General features: G+C 52.4%; 1 protein-coding gene across 1 annotated transcript; it reads right to left on the bottom strand.

The window, feature by feature from the left end:
* Positions 1–100: 100 nt before the first annotated feature.
* Positions 101–5,525, bottom strand: LOC140698321 (uncharacterized). The gene is made up of 5 exons (XM_072968311.1): positions 5,088–5,525; positions 4,371–4,557; positions 3,235–3,251; positions 2,894–3,081; positions 101–1,189 (listed from the first exon to the last, which is right to left on the bottom strand). The coding sequence occupies exons 1-5, from the start codon at positions 5,523–5,525 to the stop codon at positions 883–885; spliced, it is 1,137 nt and encodes a 378-aa protein (XP_072824412.1). The 3' UTR covers positions 101–882.
* Between the last annotated feature and the right edge of the window lie 14,093 nt (positions 5,526–19,618).

Genomic DNA, 19,618 nt, shown 5'->3' on the forward strand with positions numbered 1-19,618 from the left:
ATCCGATTATACGCATAGAAGATGATTATATTATCCAAAGTTTGGCATTACTCAATTTGGAGGACTCTGTTTAAGGAAAAAAAAATTACGGATACACAGCTGAGTACAAAGTGAGTATTTATTTAGGCAGAGACAAAACAACAAATTATAAATTTGAAAAAGAGGGAAGTCACAACACATTACAAGCCTCACAAAAGCCGCAAAACTAACCTACTGGCTACACCTCTGTGACACTTTCCCCACGACTGGCCACCTGTTCAATCTGCCCTTTAATGTGGTTGATGAAAATTTGTTTTTTATTAGTGATAATTTTGAAAAGTTTATTTCATCTTCACAACTTGCTATATGTAATGTCATGTAAAGTTTTAGGATTGTTGTCAAACTGAGGAGAACCTCTCTTTCATACATGGGCTGTGAAGTTTCAAGGAACTGCAAGTTTTCTTGTGGAGCAACTAACCCTAAACACGTCCACATTTCCTGGCCCCTAGGGCCACAGGACACATCGGTTTCTGCTGCAACGTGCTCCTCAAGTTCTTCTCTTCTGTGTCCCCAGAAACAGTGTTTAGAGATGCTGTCCCTGCATCAGGGATGGTTAGCATTATCTTTACTACATACAGAATTGACCGTAAGCAGATAATTAAATGTGTTCCCAGCTCAGCTTTGATGTGGGTGAAGGGGAAGAATCTTATGAGAAGAGCGCCAAGGAGAGGTTTCCAGCCCTCTCTGCCTTTGGATAGGCCGGTGGGTCTTACAGACCTACCCCGTCAGGTCTGACTTCCAAGGCGCGGTGTCTGGGATGAGGGAAGAGGGGTGTGAAAGCGGAAGACAGCTCAACAGTTTCCCTCTGGCAACACAACCACTTAAAGCTATTTTAAAAAAAGGCTATTCTCTGACTTCCCAGAAACAATACCCCGCAGGCCCCGTCCCACCAGCATGCTCAGTACACCAGTTCAGTCCTGTTAGAGTAGAATTAAAACCAGAAAATGCCCCAGAAATAGAAAGATAAGAGTCCCCAGTGGAGGCAGGTTTCTCCAGGGGGTAATTGACTGAACACAACCAATTCTCTGGTGGATCAATGGCCATCATCTGCTGGAAGAGCTTTGCTAAAAGCAGCGCCCCAGAGCTGCCAGACAGGAAACGGGCACTCCGACCTGTCCTGGACGGGAGATGAAGCTGGCAGTTTAGACTCCTGAAAAACAGTTTGAGATAAGCTTGCAGTTCCACAGAAATTAATCCATGCCTCTAGACAGCACATAAGCCTATTGGAAAGCTTCTTCAGTTCAAGCAGTTAATAATACATCAAGTCTTGTAGCTTAAGGGATACAATTTTCAAAATTATTGTACTAAGGGAATCATAAATTCCACCAAGACGAAGGTTGTAGTCCAGATATTTTATTTTAGATTTCCATCCGGGGTGTACTATGCCACTCCACATGAAAGTCAAATTGTCCCTGTAAAATGGCTTCCAGGTGATAAGTTTACCCCGAGGACTCCAGTAAAGTCATGCATTCAGAGTTATATCTGACTTTCACAATCTATAAAGACGAGTTATCAATGTTTTGAAAGATTTGATAAGCAGGAGCAAAAACATGGCTTCTAGATGCTGGCATTTGTCTCACTAATGGGAGCAGCATGAGAAGCAGCAGCTCCTGCCGGATTTGGCTGCAAGCACACCGCTGACGTGTGTTTGGAAGCTGCCTTTTGGCGCCGGTGGGAGTGTATTTGTCTAACCTTGCGCTGACTCTAACAGACACAGGCAGCAGTGATGTCACTGTCAGCCACATTCAGCTTTTTAAAACAGGGGCGCCCTCTCTGCCAAGGCCTGTCAGGTTCCGGACCACTGCATATTAAAAACTGTGTTCCAGCAGCACCGTCTGGCCTAGGGGATGTTTTATTAGGAAATGATTCTGTCGTTTTTTGGGGGGGGAGGGAAAGAATGCATTTCACCCAATAGAATTCAAAGGAATAATTGCTGTTTCTTCCCTCCCCAGAGCAGGGACACCGTGGACTTCTCCAGTGTCTCGCGTGGGACACCACAACCCCACTTGGTGAGGACAGAACTAACAGACGTGTTAGGAAGAGGCAGGAGGCTGAGTTATAATTAATCTCCAGTTTGAGCGTTGCCTGTCATTGCATCCTTCCTGCAAGGCAATATTTTCATAAGTTGCTCCCTTGTCACCAGGGAAAAATAATTAGATTCTTTTTTTTTTTTTTCAGAAAGATAAGGTGGGTAGGTCCCCTGCAGACACTTATAAAACAATAATAGTAACAACAAAGGCCTCCCTTGCTTGGCTTGGGTTCCCGGGAGGAGGCTCACTGTCCACACTGTGGAAGAAATGCCTTGAGCATCATCACTTGAGCTCATGGGACGAAAGACAAGGACTGGCTGCACTGCTCCTCCATCCAGAATTTAAAACCACACCCATTCCTCAGAAACTCACCATGCACTTGAACAAAAGAACACTGCGGAAATGCTTCATTTACCTAGCTAACACCAACAGTAAATGGGCTGTTTTCTGTGAAAGTACATCTTCCAAATAATTAAATGATATTTTTATTTTAACCCATTTGGTGTAACCGCATCGCATTTTAGCATTTCGGCAACAACTGCCATACTTCCCTACCTTTTGGATTTGCAGGAACCCTTACTAATTTCTTCTTTGTGAAAACAAATTCTCATTAGTTACCAGCTCCCACCCAGCAGTGGTGCTGGGGCTACCTGCTATTCCCTGCTGTCTGTGTTCAGAGAGCCCTGCTCTGGACGGCCCCCTGAACCCCACTGTCCAGACACCTTCTGTCCCCCTCCCGGCTTAATTTTTTTCTCTTCATCACTGCCTAGCGTGCTCATCTTTAACATGCTGTGTCTTTGCTTTATTTTTATCCTGTTTATTACCTGTCTCTGCCAGGAAGGCAGAATTTTTTGTCTCTTCTCTTCACTGCTGAGTCCCCCTTGCCCCGAGCAGCACCTTGCACACGATTGTTTAATAAATGGCTGAAGACCTCAGGCTCCAAGAGTGGGTGATTGGTGAGAGCACAGAGGAGGACAGTGGATTGGACTGCGGACGTGGTGATGGGGCTGGGCTGTGGAGGAAGAGAAGGCCGGGGAGGTAACAAAAGATGAGCTCCTTGAGATGAGGGCCTGCCTCGTGGGCACCAGGAGTCCCTCGGCACCTGGCACCCAGCCAGGCCCCAGCAGCCCCTCACAAATGTTACCGAACGAATGAACACACTTACTTTCAGACTGGAGAAATCTGAAAAAGGAATGAGGAAAACCAATCAGTTGTTGATTTCAGTATCCTGTCACCTCGGGTTACCCAGAAGTCTGTCACTTGGGTGTCCCCTGGCCAGGCCACCCTTTTCTTTACTATTTAAGACCTCAAGTTTTGTGCAGCACAAGCTGTGGGAAGCTAGTGACCTCCCCAAAGGATCTCAGTAAATCCCCAGGCCCCTGCTCTCTGAGTCACCTCCGTCACCAACCCCCCAGACCTGCCAGCGTTCCACCCGTCGAGCGCCCCCTCTCCCATCCTGTGGAGACCAGCCCTGTAAACCCTGGGAACACAGAGCAGTGGCTGCAGCGGCTCATTCTAAAATTAGGGGCTATACAGCAATGCATCCAACAATTCGTTTGAGATTTCCTTTCCCTGTTCCTGAAAGTTCCTTGGCTTCCTCACCCCGGCCGCCCCGCCCCAGCCCAGGATTCCTCGCGGCCGCTCTCCTCCTCAGCCACACACAGAGCGGCCGGGAAGCCTGGCCCGGCCGCAGCGCCCCTCGGTGGGCCTGGCAGGGGTCCCTGGAGCACCGTCACCTGCGGTGTCAGGACATGGTGACTAGGTCTCACAAAGCTGTTTCCATTTTAATTATCTGAGTGTGGTTTGGATTTTAGAAACGCGATTTGGGTTATCTCAGGTAAATGTTTTATGAGCACAATTTCCAACTTGCAAATCATTAGAAAATTGCATCCTTCTCAACCCGTGTGTGGTGGGAAATTAAGAACAATTCGAGCGGGTCTGCCTTACCCAGGAGCTAATTCTGGCCGCAAGCTCCCGCCCCAAGCCCCAGTGTAGCAGCCGCGGTGGACGCAGGGCGGGAATGAGGGGGCGCGCGCTGGAGGGGTGCTCTCCTCCGCACTCACCAGGCAGGGGGGTGTGGGGAGGAGTTACAGCTACAAGAAATTCTGCCTTGCAGCTCACCCTGCTCACACTCCTTTTGGAGATCAAGTTGCAGATAACCCCTAGTCCCCAGAGCAGGCTTTACTTCAGAAGAGCTAGCCGGCCCCCCGGGCTGCCTCCTGGGCCGCCAGCCCCCGGGGCGCAGCGTGTGTGGCCGGCTGCCCGCGGCCCACGCGCCCACACCCAGCCCCGCGGGCTCACCGGAGGCGGGCTTCCCGGAGGGCGCCGGCTGTCCCTCCTGGAACTGGCCGGACGTGGGAATTCCCAAGCCCACGCCGGACCCCCGAGTCAGAAACCCCGGGGGCGGGGCCCGGGAATCCGGGTGGTAACAGCCCTTGCGGCGAGGCCGAGGCAAACCAGCGTGGGGACCCTCCAGGGCTTCCTGAAGCTAACTCCGGGCATTCCGTAGGCTCCCGTGCGGAGTCGGGCCTCCAAGCCTGGTGTCGTCTGCTCAGGCATTCCCCTGCAAGGGGAGAACAATAAACAAGAAGCCTAGTTTTATTTAGATAGGTGAAGGAAAAAGGCGCAGAGGGGACGCCGGCTGCTGTGGCACCGCAGTGGCGTGTCTGGCCCGGTCTTCAGGCTGCGGTGCTGGTAAGGCCGGGCCCCGGGGCCAGCGATGGGCACGCAGAGAAGTGAAGACGTCCTTGGACAGTCCATCAAGCTGCCACAAAGCCCTGGCTCCTCTCTTAGAAGCGCCTCCCTTGCAGGTGTGCTCTGGCAGCCTCGGCCGCCGGAGGTCTGTGCCGAATTCTGTGCTAACAGCCCTTCCTCTCACAGCCACCTTGGAGCAGGTGTTTCTCCTCCATTTTATAGACAAGAAAAGTGAGGAAACAGTCGTTCAAGTTCACACAGTGAACTTAAGTGGCGAAGCTGAGTCTACCCTAGAAAGCGGGACTCCAAACCCTCTGCTCCCACCTGCCAAATTCGGCCTGGTCTGATCAGGAGCGGGAAGTGGGGTTTGCGCGGAAGCCGCGGCCGAGGCCGAAGCTCCCTCCCGGCGCCCCGAGGATGTGCGGGCAGCAGAGCGGGACAGATTCCGGGGGCCTCGCAGGGCTCAGTGAGGACTTGGCTGCCTCTGCTCCGCGGGGGAAGGCGCAGGAGGGTTCGGGGCTGGGGACGCGCCCAGCACGTCTTAGCTTTAGGGGGGCTATTCCGGCTGCCGTGTGGGCAAAGGGCGGAAGGAGGGCAAGGGGGGCAGCCGGAAACAGAGGCCCGACTGCTGGCTGCCGGGGCGGCGCGGTGGGGGAAATGGGCGAAGGCCGTCGAAAGGCACAAACTTCCGGTTATGAAACCAGTAAGTTCTGCGTGTGCCATGCACAGCACGGTGGCTGTGTTAACCGTGCTGCACTGCATACTTGAAAGTTGCTGAGAGTAGCTCTTAAAAGTCCTCACCACAAAAGAGCAAGGTAACTGTGAGCTGATGGGTGTGTTGACTAATCCTGTTGCGGTAACCACTGCCCAGTGTATTCATGTGTCAAATCATCACGCTGTACACCTTTAGCTCACACCGTGTTCCATGTCAACTGTGTCTCCATCAAGGCGGGTGGGGAGAAGGCCCTAAAGATGCACGAGTGTGTTGACCTGAACAGTTAGAAGAAAGGACTGCCATTTCCTAACACAGAGGAGCGGAGAGGAGAGCTTGATTTTGGACCAGTTAAAGCCGGAGGGGCCTATTAGGCATCCAGCTAAAGACGTCAAGTAGGCAACTGGGGACGCCAGCTCAGGAGCGAGGCCCGGGCCTAGACCTGGGAGTAACTGTAGTGACCCACCACGGACTAACGGGGCGGGGAGGGGGGGACATGCGGGGGCTGGGGGGGGGCAGGGAAAGGGGGAAAGGTTCAGCTGGGTCCAGGCAGCCATTACCATATAGAGCCACAGGGGGAGCAATGTCCCAGAAGAGCAAGTGTCGGTCAGAAAAGACGAGGCGGACCGGAAAGGGGCATTGCTGCTGCTGACGGCGAGTCCCAGGGAGCGCAGGGAAGGGCTGGGGGTGGGGGGAGGCGGGGGATGGGGTCAGGCAGTGTGGCCTACCGGACTGAAGCTGCAGTAAGTGTCCGGGGCCGAGGAATGATGGTTGAGTTTGGGCCTCCCTCGGGGAAAGAGGTCACGGGGAGAACGGGTAAGCGGGGACCCGGCTGCGGGCGCCAGGGCCCGGCGCGGCTGCGAGTGTGCGCATGCGCGCGCGCCCCCGCGCGCCCCGCCGCTCGGCTCCTGCCCCTGGGCTCTGGGCTGGGCGGGGTTCTTCGCCCGCGCTCTGGGTGCCGTCGGGCTCCCCTCCCGCTGGGCTGCTGACTGCGGGCTCCCCGGCTCTGCCTGGGCCGGAGCTCCTCGTTCGCCTGCACTGCTTTGGAAACACCGACCTTGCAAAGGTTCCTCCTGGGGCTTCACACAGGCATTGCTATCCTGCCTTCTTCAAGGCCCTAAATGTAAAGATGCCTTTGGGACTCAAGGGCTTTCCCAACGTGTGCCTGAACCGAGCTCATAATTCATCACGTTTCTGTATCCTTTCCCTCACATCCACCCCCTTAACCAGCCATAAATGATGCCAGACTTTTGAAGGCCAATGTTTTTAATTTTTAAAAAGAGTTAAAATCAACTTTCTTCTTTGTAGGCATTTTCTTTTTAAATTTCTTTATATTTATAAGATTGATGCCTTCTGTGATTAAAAAAAAAGGATTCTCTTGTTCTCGTCTGGCATTTGGAAGCATTTATTTTCCAACAGAATTTTTCTGGGGACCTTCTCTTACCTGGGGACAATGCTCTGCCCACAGCCTTTAACAGTCAGGGGCTTCTGCCCTCTTTTCCACATTGTCTGGTCTTGTCTTCCTGACCACCAACTTGGCACTGGCTCTCCAGGACCCCATCACCGTGAACAGTACCAAATGCAAAAATGTCGCCCAGCAGAAGAAATAAATGAGAAGATGGGATTTGATTTACTACCGACCCAAGGATGAGAAATAACAGAAAAGGCTCATTGCACGGGGCACCATCAAATAAAAAATACAGGGCAATTAGGAGGACAGAGAGAAGAGACCCCGTTAGTGGCTGGTTACTCTCTCCAGAGATGCAGTCTTTGTTAGTGATCGTTCGCAGCCCTGAGAACTGTTTTCCTGTCAGAGATTTCAGGGCAGAAAGAAACTAATCACTATTAAACATTCATTAGCAGCTACCAGGGAATTGGATCAGAGCAAGCAATTGCTGGGTTCTGGTTTTTAATTTTCTTGCAGCACAAGAGCACAGAATTTGGTTAGCCTGACTGGCAGGTGGCTGGACCTGCACCCTGCTTCTGCTGACTTTGAAAGAGACAGTCTGGCCCACCTAGGAGGTGAAAATGTCCTTTGCTTTGCAAGTAACAAATAAGAGCTTATTAAGTACTAGCCGGATTGGAGCACTTCCCACATTCACAAGGGGTAGAACTTACATGGGACAGAGTTACAGCTGAGTGACAGCCAGGCAGGTGGCATGTCTTCTACTGTGTCAAGCTTACTTCTTGGGTAGCGAGAGATGAAAACTGCTGATGTTTGTCTGAAGGAGGCAGAAAAGAAGTAGGCATGTTCTACACGGGGAAAGAACAGACTTGGGTTGTGTATCTGCTCTGGTTAAATTGTGGTATTGCCTGAAACTGTCTTGGTCTCGCCCAGCTGGCAGTCCTAGTTGAGCCATATTCTGGCTGCAACACACAGACTCTTCTCACCTTCACCTGCCTCTGGCTGGTGCCAATCAGGAGCCATCAGCAAAGCCTTCCGAGGGTCTCCATTTGGTCCCGTGTCTGGATTAGCATCAGAAGTCACAGCAAATTGTTCCCATCCCCTCTCTGACAGTCTGGAAGAGCTGCTGCCACATCCAGTCAAAGTTAACTTTGCTTTTCCCAGAGGAAATCATTCTTAGAATACTTTCCTTTCTTGCAGAGTTCTACTGGATTTTAAATAGCCTCAGAACAAGATTATATATATATATATAAAGATAGATACATATATAGATACATACTATACATTGATAACTATATAGCATTAGTACTATGGCTAGTAATTCATAATTACTAATCATTACATATTAATTTATAGATAATATATCTATATTAATACAATATATGATATAATGCATACTATTATATACTACACATTATGTATTATAACTGTAACTATCGAGAGGAATATATAGATACACGTATAGATATCTAGATGGAGGTAACACATGTATCTCCTTACCCCCCATCGTTTTCAGTGATGCAGTGCAGAGCTGTCTCTGGCATGGGACGCTGCTCCTGACCACTGCACCAATATCTACAGCTGCGTCTCCCTATCTGTGCCTGAGTTATCTCTGTGTGTCCCCCTCTCAGGAGGCACTGGCCTCCTGCCTTGCTGGCTTTGCTGACGAACACTTCATCTTCCCGCATTAGGCACATAAAGTTGCTGCCTAGACTGTGTTCTTGCTGGGCCCAGACGAGACTAGGGGGCAGCCCAGGCTATTTGGCTGCTCCAGGGACCTAGCCGAGGCCACAGCCACTGCACAGCTTTGGGCAGCAGCCCCAAGGCTTATCCTGGTCCAAATCGCAAGCCAGAAGCAAAGAGCAGGTTCCGAGGCAGGGAGGACGTCTGCCAGGATCCTGGAATTTGTCCCGCTATTAGCCATCTTTCATTGAAAGGAGCAGCCAGTGATTAAACATCGAACAAAAGAGAGATCGTGCACGCGCCCATGCCCCCCGCCCCAACCTCAGGGTTCTGGAAAAGAGACCCCCAAGGGGAAAATAAAATTTAGGAGGCTTGTTGAACCCACTGTAGAGCTGATCCAGAATTTAAATTGATTCCATAATTTATTGCATTTTAATTAGCAATCACAAGAGACCAAGTATTGTTTACTCTCTTGTTAGGAGCTCTAGCTGGAAACAAATACCAGAGCCTTAACAAGGATGAGTTATAGTTACTGTTTTCCATTTCACAGTCTTGTTATAATCATCACAGGAAGAGATTCATTTAGTGCTCGCCTGCTCTTGGTATGACATTTGTTGACCACGAGGGTGCCATAAAACCAGAACCTACCCGGTAAGCCAAGAAAGAGCCCCCACCAGCCCACCCCACCCCATACTTACTCCTTCATTGTTTTCAATAATATGATTTAATGGAAATACTTCTGGCGTAGGTTAGATGACATGCGCTCCCATGTGCCACCGTCACCCAAAATGCATGTAAGTGACTGCTGCTGGCTGTTTATCTAGGGCAGAATGATGCTGCAAACAGCAGCCAGCTGCGTGTACCCGCGCGCCTCCAGCACGGAAGCAGCAGCCAGTGAGACCGCGAGGCTGTGGGTCCGCCGCAGGGCAGCCTGGCCGCTGGTTAGGCCCCCGTCTGATGGGGCACCGGGCTTGTTTTGTTTCATTCTGTTACTTTTGTGGGCTTCTAAATACCAGTTATTTTTAATGGCATTTCCCCAGGGCCAGAGCTCCAGGGGTTTCCAAACGGCTCCTACCATTTTCACTCAAGCAGGAAGAACCCTCGGCTTCTCGACTTGTGGGCTGGGGCTCTGGTGCAGGGTGTTTCTCTGGGAGCCATCTGGGCCCTCACTAGGACCATTATAAAGTGCCTTTAAAATGCCACTGCATGTGATTACAGTGGTGCCCATCAGTCACCCCAGCTCTGCCTCTTGGACTGGGTGTCTCTGTAGGTACTCGAGCTCATTATCTCAGTTCTAAAGGATGTTTCATTAAGCAAAGTAGGAAGACTTGATTCCAGAGGCCGCCTTCAAACAAGGATGCTTTGTGTAATCTGAATACACATACCCTTTCGAGGCCTTCTCGTTCAAAACGGACTTTCTTCCTCCGAAGTAGGTGAAGTCGGTGCCATTCCTTACTCCTTGTTTTCTTTTTTAACCCAGTTTTCCACGCAGCCACAGAGGCGCGGATCCAATGCTCAGGTTTTAATTAAACCTTGTTCCCTGTTAAAAAGCTGCTATTGTTCTTTTCATTTAAATAGGACTCTTCTTAGATCTTTAACAAGACCACAGAGGAGTGATAAATCTAAGTAATCGTCCTTATTAAGAGGAGATTATTCTCACAAGACTGTAACAGTCACCCGAGGAACTGAAGCCATTCCAGGCAGTGCTCAGAGAGCCCTCCTCCTACCCGAGTACAGAAACGCCTCGTTAGTCACTTTCTTTGCAGCTAAATTAAATTAGATGGCATTCTGTTTATTTTTCGTATCTTTTGCTAACAGAAGGAGATTTTCCCTTTGATGATATTAATCAGGAAACCTCAAGTCCAGCTTGGGATGGAGATGACCTCTCCCTCCCACCCTTCCTTCCTCCCTTTCACAGCTGATGCCTGAATCCCTGCTCTGCCAGGCACTCTGCTAGGCATTAGTGCCTCAAAGATGAAAGATGTAATTCCTCGGATGGTATATTATCCAGTCATCTAATATTTACTAACCATCTTCCATTTTTACAGTACAAGACACTGTAGTTTGGTGCTGAGTTTTCAGAGGGAAAATAAATCTGGACACAGTCTTGCCTTCTTAGAACTTGAAATGTTGCATGAATACAGGCATTGACCTAACAGTTCCATAATTGGTTAATTGCAACCATGGCAAAAATGTTATGAAAGAGAGGACAGGGTGCCCTGTGAGCCGGTTCCAGGGAGTTGGATGCAGTCCCTTCAGAATTATCCGCATGGTTTGTTCTATTACATATGATCGGACCCCTGCTTTCCTGTCTCACACAGCACTGCCCGAGATGCCTTCCCATTTCCCGAGCTCCCCATGTAAGCAGTGGCTCGTGGTGTCTTCAGTTTTTCTTTAAAACCCATGTCCTAAGCAGGCCTCCCTTGGTGAGAGAAAGCTGACGTGACATATCTGGAATAGAGCTGCCAAAGAAAAGAGATGGCAGCAGACTCCAGCACCTCAACGCTTTACTTCAGAAGTATACACATGTGTGCACGCGCGTGTACGTAGGAGCCTGCCAGGAAACGGGTGCCCTAAAAGTCTGGGGGAGGGGGCGTTACACCAAAAAAGAGAAAGTGTTGGTTGTCAGCCTTCCTGGTCCCAGCCTTCGTGTCCAGGTCTGCAGCTCATATCAGTTCAGCTCTTATACTGAGCTGCAAGTATACTGTGATTTCTCATTTGGGAACTGCTGATAAGAACTGATAAGTTTATTGCCTCCAAAATTGCCAGTAACGTGGAAATTGTGGGTGTTACTTGCAAAATTCATTCTCAGTGAATGAAGAAGAGAAGCAACCTCGAGCCATGCAGAGATGGGGATTAAAACTTGCCCTTTGGAATGGAAAGTATCCATCATATGACCAGAAAACAAAAGCTCTCTTTAATCCACCCAACAGGTCAAAAAGTTTTCCTGAAGAACAGGACCAGCAGTCCGCCTGCTGGGAAGCCTGGACTTGTAGCCACCACACCGTGTGGACTGTCCGTGGGCTGGGCTGGATTTCAGCCTCGCAGACTCAGAACTTCAACAACCCACTGGGAACAGATACACTTCTGAGATAAAGACTCGTGAGGCTGCAGGAGAAAAGCAGCATGCCAGGACACTGACTGACCACAAGAAGAGACTGTCACAGGGGCCAGAATGCTCAGAAGTCTGCGTGACCGCTGCGTCCTCTTCCTGAAGGCAGACTCCAAGTCAGCACCAGACGGTTGCTGGGCCAAGAGGGAGGCCTATGGGATCAGCACAAGAAGAGTGCAATGACTTGAATGTTTAGGGAAGCCAGACCAGTGCAGGCTGCTGGCTCCCCCTAAAGCTGACTGGGGCTGGCGCGCGCCCTGGCCTCAGCTGGCCTCGGCCCCTGGGCTCATCCTTGCCTTAGGGACGCCTGCGCCAAGGGCCCAGGACTCGGTTTGCTGGGCTAGACCGCCTTCACCCAGGTGGGCTTCCCCACACAGCGCCTTGCCGTTCACAGTACATAACGGGGGGAGCAGCCTCCAGAGAACCTTTTTGAGGTTTTAAATATAAAACTACTTCCTCTTGTCCAAGAGATAAATTTTTAGGAAAAAGACTCCTCATCTCACATTTGAGTATCTGTGGTAAACATTTATAATTAGGTTAAGAACCAATAATTATATATACATTCCAGAATCATGACTTCTAAAGGGTAAGATTCCTTTCCATGGTTTCCTGTTGCCTCTGAAAAGCTTGGTTTGGGGGAAGAACAAGACAGCACAGTACTGTCCACCTGGAGGAAGTGGAGGAAGCAGGGGGCCCTAAAAATAACTGAAATAGGTAAAAAGGAGAAAATCGAAGGGCGCTGAAGACACATGCGCCCGCGCCGTCATTTCGCATCCAGTCCGTTCCTCTCCCGGGCATTCAGGGCCCTTTGCTCATGCCATCAGCTGCTGCCCCAGAGTGGCCCTTTTCCTAGGCCGCCAGGGCCGGCAGGCTGCTGCTCTGACAGACATGCTCTCCCTTCACACACGCCACGCCTCCCCTTGGTTGCCAATGGGCTTCACAGACCGAGTCATTCTGTCTCCTTTCCGTGGCTTTGCTTCCCTCTGATGTTCATTCTCCTATTGCTTGGCTCCAGTCTTATTTCCTGGTTTTCCAGGAAGCGGGTGAGGGCGGGAGTGCCATACTGAAGCCCTAAGCACACAAACAGAGTCACTGTTGTCATCACATGCTTCAAACTGTCGACATGAACAAGGTTTGGATATGGGCGGGTACCACGATGTGCAGGTGTGAATACGCATCCATCCACACTTCCTTCTTTGTAGCTTCTACTCTGAAATCCTCTGATGAGAACATGCTTTTGAATGAAGATGTGATTACCTAAAGTAACAAAGGGGGGGAGATTTGTATTTTTCTCCAAGCTTAATAGAGTTCATTAATACAACTTTTTCTAGGACGGCTTAGCACAAGAGATTTTCAGTGACAAATATTTGCAGACAATGATTAGAAAACTGTCAAGTGCTTTAGTTCTAACCATGTATTTGCAGTTAGGAAAAGGATGACGCTTTTAAAACTGAAGATTGGCCTTATATAAATGATACATATGTATAAATGAGCACTATGCTGTACACCAGAAATTAACACAACATTGTAAATTGACTATATTTCAATTAGAAAAAGAAAAGATCTACAAAAAAAAAAAAGAAAAAAGATTGACCTGCAATTCAGGACATGCCACGTACTCCGGGCTCACATGTGGGTCCCAGAAAAGCAGAGTGGGTTTCTCTTTCTTACTAGCTCCCTTTATGGGATTCTTGCTGCGTACGTAGTTGCATTTCTTGTATTACTAGATCCCTTCCTTAAAAAACAAGAAGGCCGTGAGCTCCCTGTGCTAACACATAGGGCCTTCCTGTGACTCAGGTCAGGAGGTGGGCTGTTCAGAACACCCGTGTCCAAGGGCCTCTGGGTCAATGCCTCCGTAGTCATAGCTAAGGAAAAAAGGATATAAAAATTCCTGAAAGAATGCAAATGACCTTTTAGTTTAAAATCATCCCCAGGGGAAGTGGCTCCCTCACTGTGTGTGGCAGCAGCACAGGTGTAGGTGCCCCTGAAATGCCCGGCAAGCTCCTCCGTGGTCCCTGTCTTCACCATCTCTGTCCCTGGAGCAAAGGCCTCTGAGATGCCAGAGCCACGCATGGCTCCAGCAGTCAGACCCCTGAACTCATGACACAGGGTCCCCCACCCAGCGACACCCACTGGACACGTGTGAAGCCGTCCTTGTGCGTGTCTGTGCCCACACGCACCCCGGCCGAGCCTGGCTGCGGGAGCAGGCGAGCCCGGACAGTGGGATGCTGCCAGCGCTCCGTGGACTTCATCCTCAGGCTCGTCTGTCCTCCTGGTTCTGATCTATGAACACGGGATGGATCTACCGCCCAGGACACTTTTTCCCCCTGGGAGTCCATCCAGCTTCTACCTTCTAGAACGTTGTCAATGATTTTTTTTTATTAAATCAATATTCCATATGGAAAAGCCCACCAAACCTGCTACTGTACCCAGACTCACCCGGCCCTATTCAGGGAAGACGGCTTGACGACTGTGTCTGAGCCGAGCGGAACCCACGTGGGAGCCTGTGCCTGGCACCCGCGGGAGTCTCCACCGCGAGCACTGAGCAAACGTCCGGATCCTGAGGGACGAGCCAGAGACAAAGCGGGGGTTCGGATCCGGCGCAGAGCGCGGCGGAGCCGGGGCAGCAGTCTGGGTGCGGACTGCCGGCGGGGCCGGCGGCTTGCTGACCCGAGCTGCCCAGAGGGGCTTTTCTAAAGCCCAGTTTTAGGTTCACACCAAAATTCGGCAGGAAAGTACAGTTCCCATTTACCCCGTGTCCCCACACCTGCATAGCTTCCCCCGTTACCTGCCTTCCCCACCAGACGGGCGTGTTTGTCATCACTGAGGATCCCACACTACATGTCGTTGTCACCCAGAGCACAGGGCTTACAGGACACTTCACTCTGGATGCTGTACGTTCTACAGGTTTTGAAAAATGTATAGTGACGTGTGTTCACCATTATAGTATCAAATAGATTGTTTCACTGCCTGAAAAATTAGAGGCACTTTGTTTTTTACAGTGGACACAACAAATCAACAGCTCTGTCCACAATCTTCTCTTAGGACGCATTTTCCCAGCACAGCCAGAAGACCCCAGGAATTCATCAGCTGTCCATAGGGGAGAAAAAAGCCCACCCAAGATCCTGGAAGATGTGAATGGAGCTTGAGCTCCGTTCCCAGCATCCTCTGGAGTTTAGCTTGAGAAAATAATAAGAATCTATCGGATCAGTGATCTCACTCATTTGGACCACAGTAAATCTCCTCTATATTACTGCTCAGCCTCTGAGAATATTACGCTGGGTCTCATTTTATTAAAGAATGTCGTGCATACCCAGAAGTCGCTATTTAATTTTTAGCTGCAAGATACAATTTTGAAAAACCATTATCTTGAAAGTGCAATAATCAAACAATGTAATCATGAATGTTAAACCTTCCTGGAATATTACTTTAAATGCTTGCCAGCTGGAAGCACGAGTTGACAAGGAAGAGTGTGACCTGGCTTTCTAATTTGTCGAAGCATCTACACTTTCCAACAAGATGTATTTGTTAAAATCTGTTATTCTCTGCATGATTGTTTTGAAACTATCAAAGAATGCAGAATCCTTAAACAAGGAGTACAGATTTGCATTTTCTATTTGTTCCAGCCTGAGATTTAGGATTAAATTACTTCAAGAGACACAATTGAATCCTTTCTTGGAGGAGCGAGAAGGTACATATACAACACCAGTTGCCTCTGTGTGATCTCAGACTCATAAATTTCGTGACACATGGGAAGTATCAGAAAACCAAGGCCCACACTGTAAGAAGGCCCAGAAGGCAGGGCTCACGCCGCCATGGAACGGCCCTGGTAGCTCTTCCCACCACCCGCGCATGGGTCTCTACAGGAAGGGCCAGCTAGGTACTTGACCAGTGGCTGGGGAGCCCGGGGGTTATCCAGCGGTTCGGTGGACTTGGCCACCCTCCCTGCTCACAGGAGGTGCCGCAGCGCCATGACTCGCAGTGCAGTGCCCCAGGAAGGATGTCCTCCTTTGTGGCTCTGGACTTTGGCACATGAACCTCCTCCCCTGTGCCTCGCCCTTGTATCTCAGGGACCTCCGCATTCGGTTCCCGTGCCCTTCCTACCTACCCCTCTCCCAGCACTTGTTTCCTTGGGCTGTAACTCACATGTCTGTCTTTACTATTGGCACTGAACTCACAGAGGCCAGGGCCTAAACCTTATTTCCTTTGTATGCTGCAAACTTCGCAGATGCTCGAAGAGCTGAGTGGCTGAATGTGCCCCTCGTGGGGAGTCTGGGGATGGAGCAGGGACTGATCTGAGCTCCTGGCTTCTCTTATTCACACTAGCTTCATGGCCTTAGGCAAGTACTCAACCTTTCTATGTCTCAGTCTTTTTGTCTGCAGAATGGGAATGACAATGTTGCCTCGCAGGATGTGAATACTGAATGGTTTACACATATATTGTACTTAAAGTGATACCTCGCACTAGTGAGAGCTCAATAAACCTTAGCTAACAAAGTGAGCTCTCAGGAAGCCAGCTGTCCGTATCAGTCATAATGATGTCACTCCAAATGGCCCAGCTCCATCGCCCTCCCTGCAACAGCGCAGTCTCCATGTCAGTCAGGGCGTGTGATCAGCTGGGAAGAGTGAATTGCCGGGAGGTCTGAGGGATTCTGGTAAAGAGAAACGGGGATTTTCTTCCTGGAGCAGGCTTTCCTCAGCTGCTTGAATAACCAAATAGCAGGGCTTAGCCAGCATCTGCTTCGAGACAGGAAGGCTGGAGACACGCCCTGCACACTGCTCCCACCCCCAGCACCAGCCCTAGGGGTCCTCGGGTGCGCCTGCCCTTGGCCAGCACTGCGGGCTCTAGTGCCCCTGAAAGTCCACGGACCCAGGTGGGGAATGCCGGCCCGGGAAGCGAGGGGCCCGCCCTGCGGCGGCGAGCAGCGGGGCGGCGCACTGGCCACCAGCTGAGGCTAGTCAGCGACCTTGGCAGAAACTGTCAGACCTCAAACGTCTCTAGGCAACAGGAAAAGGAGGTGTTTGGAGGAAAGGGGTGGGCACGGACTGGGGGTGGACAGGGTGAAAAGTCGCCCTGGACACGGAGGCAGGTGTCTCCATCCTCAGACCTGCCTGGCCCTCGGGGCGGGGGCTGCATATGGCGGTGGCGGGACGGGGGGGCAGCAGTGGGTCTGGGGCGGCAGGGGCCGCAGAATGAGAAGGAGCCGCCCGAGAGCCCCTTCACGGGAGACTGCCCTGAGATCGAGAGGCCCACGCGCGCACGGCGGGAGGCTCCGGGATGCAGGTCCCGGGCCGGGGCCCCGCGGGGAGCCGGCGCTCCGCTGCGCGGGGCGCGCACCGCCCACCTGGCTCTGCCGAGCCTCGCCGCCTCCGCCCGTGCGGCGGGCTGCCCGCCCCTCCCGGAGCCACTGCGCTCCCCGGTGCGCAAGGCCCGCGGCGGCGTCCCGGGGTGACCGTGTGCGTGGCTGACGGCTCCGGGGAGGGGCGCTGAGCCAGGTGCGGTCTGCGGGGGCCGGCGGCCTCGGCGCAGCGGGGCGAGCGGCCCCCCGGCCCCGACGCCCCTCTCCAGCCCGGCCGCCCCCAGGCCGGCGGTGAGCGGGGGCGCTGGGGGCGTTAGGGGACGGGGACCGCGCCTGCCCGTCCTGTCGCGCTCACCGAGCGGCTTCAGGCCCGAGGCGAGCAGCCCAGCCTCTCCTCACTTGAGGGCGTCCTCCGTGCACCGGGGCGGCCCTGGCGCGCCCACCGGCTGCCGTGAGCGCCCGCGTCCTGCTGGCCGCGCACCGTCGCGCTCCGGCGGCGCTGAGGCGGCGCGCTCTCCGGGGCGGGGCCGCGCGGTCCTCCCGGCCGGCGGGGAAGGGGCGCGGCGGCGCGGGCACCGCAAGTCCCCGCGGGGTGCGACGTGCCCTTCGCGGGGGGCCCTCGGCGGCTTGCGCGGCTCCCCGGAGCCCGCGCCGCAGGCCGGGGGCGGCTGCCGGCGAAGTCAGCGTCCGGGCCGCCCGACGGGGGGCAGCCGCGCGCCGTCTCCTGAAGACGCCGGGGGACCCAGAGGCCGCGCAGGCCGACGGGCTGGCGGGTCCGCGGCGCGGACGGTGGCTGCGGGGGTCCGGCTCCCGAGGGGCACCCGCGCTGCCTCCCGGGCCGAAGGCAGAGCGGAAACGGGCCCGGCGCCGCCGCGGGAGGTCGAGGCCGCGTCTCCCGCCGCGCAGACGCCCCTGAGCGCCGGCCCGGCCTTGTCACCCCGCGCCTCGCGGGGCCGCGGCAACACCGGCCCTGGGGCCGCCCCGGGCCCTCCAGGTACGCGCGCCGACACGTTCCCTCTGATTCCTAAACTCTTTTCCTTGCTCTCAAAAGCTCAGGGCTTAGGGGCAACAACCTAGGGCACAATGGCAAGAACTGACCATTTCTAAACATACAAAAAAATCGTTAGGAGGTTTCCCTGACACCATTTTTAAGCACTTAAACATTGTTTTAAAGCCGCTTTACGAAGCGCCCTGCTGGGCGGAACTTGCCTCTCGGATCGGCTTCTGCTCTGGGTCCCCGTCGCGCAGTGGTGTGCTGCCACCTGCTGGTCACAGCGCAGAGCGCACCCCGGGACGCAGGCGCGCTCTGAGTGTCCATCTGGAGGATCAGCGTGGGGAGTAGAGGGGAAACCCGTTTTCTGCTCATGTGTATGTCTGAGCTGTTTGAATTTTGATTAGCATGCAGCATTTTTATAATCAGAAAAAATATACGTCCACTTTGGGAAATACAGTATTTTATATCGTGATGTTTATTATACCTGGCTAGTCGCATCAATACTTGCTGTTTCTTTGAAAAGCAGCAACTTCCAACAACCTCACCACGATAATAAAAGCTCTTCTGTCTCTTTCCCAGCACATCAGTACACACACGCACGCATACTTTGCCCCACTAACTCTGCCTGAAGCAGCAACCGCTTCTCTTTAACTCTCCTTTCCAGGGCAGCCAGTCCGCCCATTTAGAGCCTGTTGGAGCTTCCAGGCAGACGTCAGATCCCAGTCCAGTGTCTTTCTATGCAGGAGCTGAGCAAGCTCTCCAAGCATTCTCCTCAGAGTCTCTCTAGGCTTGGTGCAAGGAGCAGCCCCTCCCACCAGCCCTGATGGGACTGGTCAGGTGCTCACTGTGAAAATTCCCTTTGCGCAGCCCTCTTGCCTTTTCCTAGTGGTTAAGGAATTTAAGAGTTGTTTTCTATGCTCTTGATACTACTTTGAAATTTCTTCATAGTGAACCCTTTGGAATTTAGCATCTATTGTATTCATGCATCAAACAAAATTAAGACAGCAAGAGTCCAATCATAAATGCTGTTACAAATCCCCTCCTGGCCTCTACTTGAGGTTGACCTGACCAAGACCAGGAGACCAGCAGCAGCAGCAGCCGCAGCCCACCAGCAGGTGGCGCCCTAATCAGCTCTATTGCCAGGGCCCCCCACCATCCCCTTTCCCCCAAACCCTCCCTGCACGACACCCTCTTCAGTCTGCCAGCGTCCTCACTTAGCAGTTACTGGGGCTTTGGTTTCTCTTCCCCAGGAGGCGCTGAAGTTCCCAGAGGCCCTGTTAACCTGCCCAGGATCTTGTCCTGTGTTGCCCCAGCCCCAGCCTCCACCCCTGGCTAGGGCGCGTGTCCAGGACTCTGCACATCGGACCCTCAACCAGCCTCATAGGAGTTCACCTGTGGCCCAGCTGATTTTCCCTGGACCCTTCCCAGCTGGTCCAGGAATCTCCTCCTTTCTGGATGAAGTGCTAAGCCTCCTCCAGTACATTTATAGCCTGGAGCCGGCAAGGCCCAACACGACCTGGTCCCTCCCAACCTCATCTCTTACATTTCCTTCCCCAGCTGTCTGCACCGACCCCACTGACCTTCCTCCTCTCCTCAGACAGATGTGTTCAGAGCTGCGGGGAGATCAAGATTGCATCTGCCCACCTCCC

Source organism: Vicugna pacos, chromosome 9 (genome assembly GCF_048564905.1).
Source record: "Vicugna pacos chromosome 9, VicPac4, whole genome shotgun sequence".
In the NCBI taxonomy this organism is placed as follows: domain Eukaryota; kingdom Metazoa; phylum Chordata; class Mammalia; order Artiodactyla; family Camelidae; genus Vicugna; species Vicugna pacos.

What these genes read in the sequence shown, in the direction of transcription:
- LOC140698321 (XM_072968311.1), bottom strand. Translation starts at nt 5,525, where the DNA reads ATGCAGTGCAGCACGGTTAACACAGCCACCGTGCTGTGCATGGCACAC. An exon ending in GACCAGGCCGAATTTGGCAG is followed by an intron (nt 4,558 to 5,087) that starts GTGGGAGCAGAG and finishes GCCCGGAGTTAG; the next exon opens with CTTCAGGAAGCCCTGGAGGG. An exon ending in TGCCTTCCTGGCAGAGACAG is followed by an intron (nt 1,190 to 2,893) that starts GTAATAAACAGG and finishes ACTGTTTTTCAG; the next exon opens with GAGTCTAAACTGCCAGCTTC.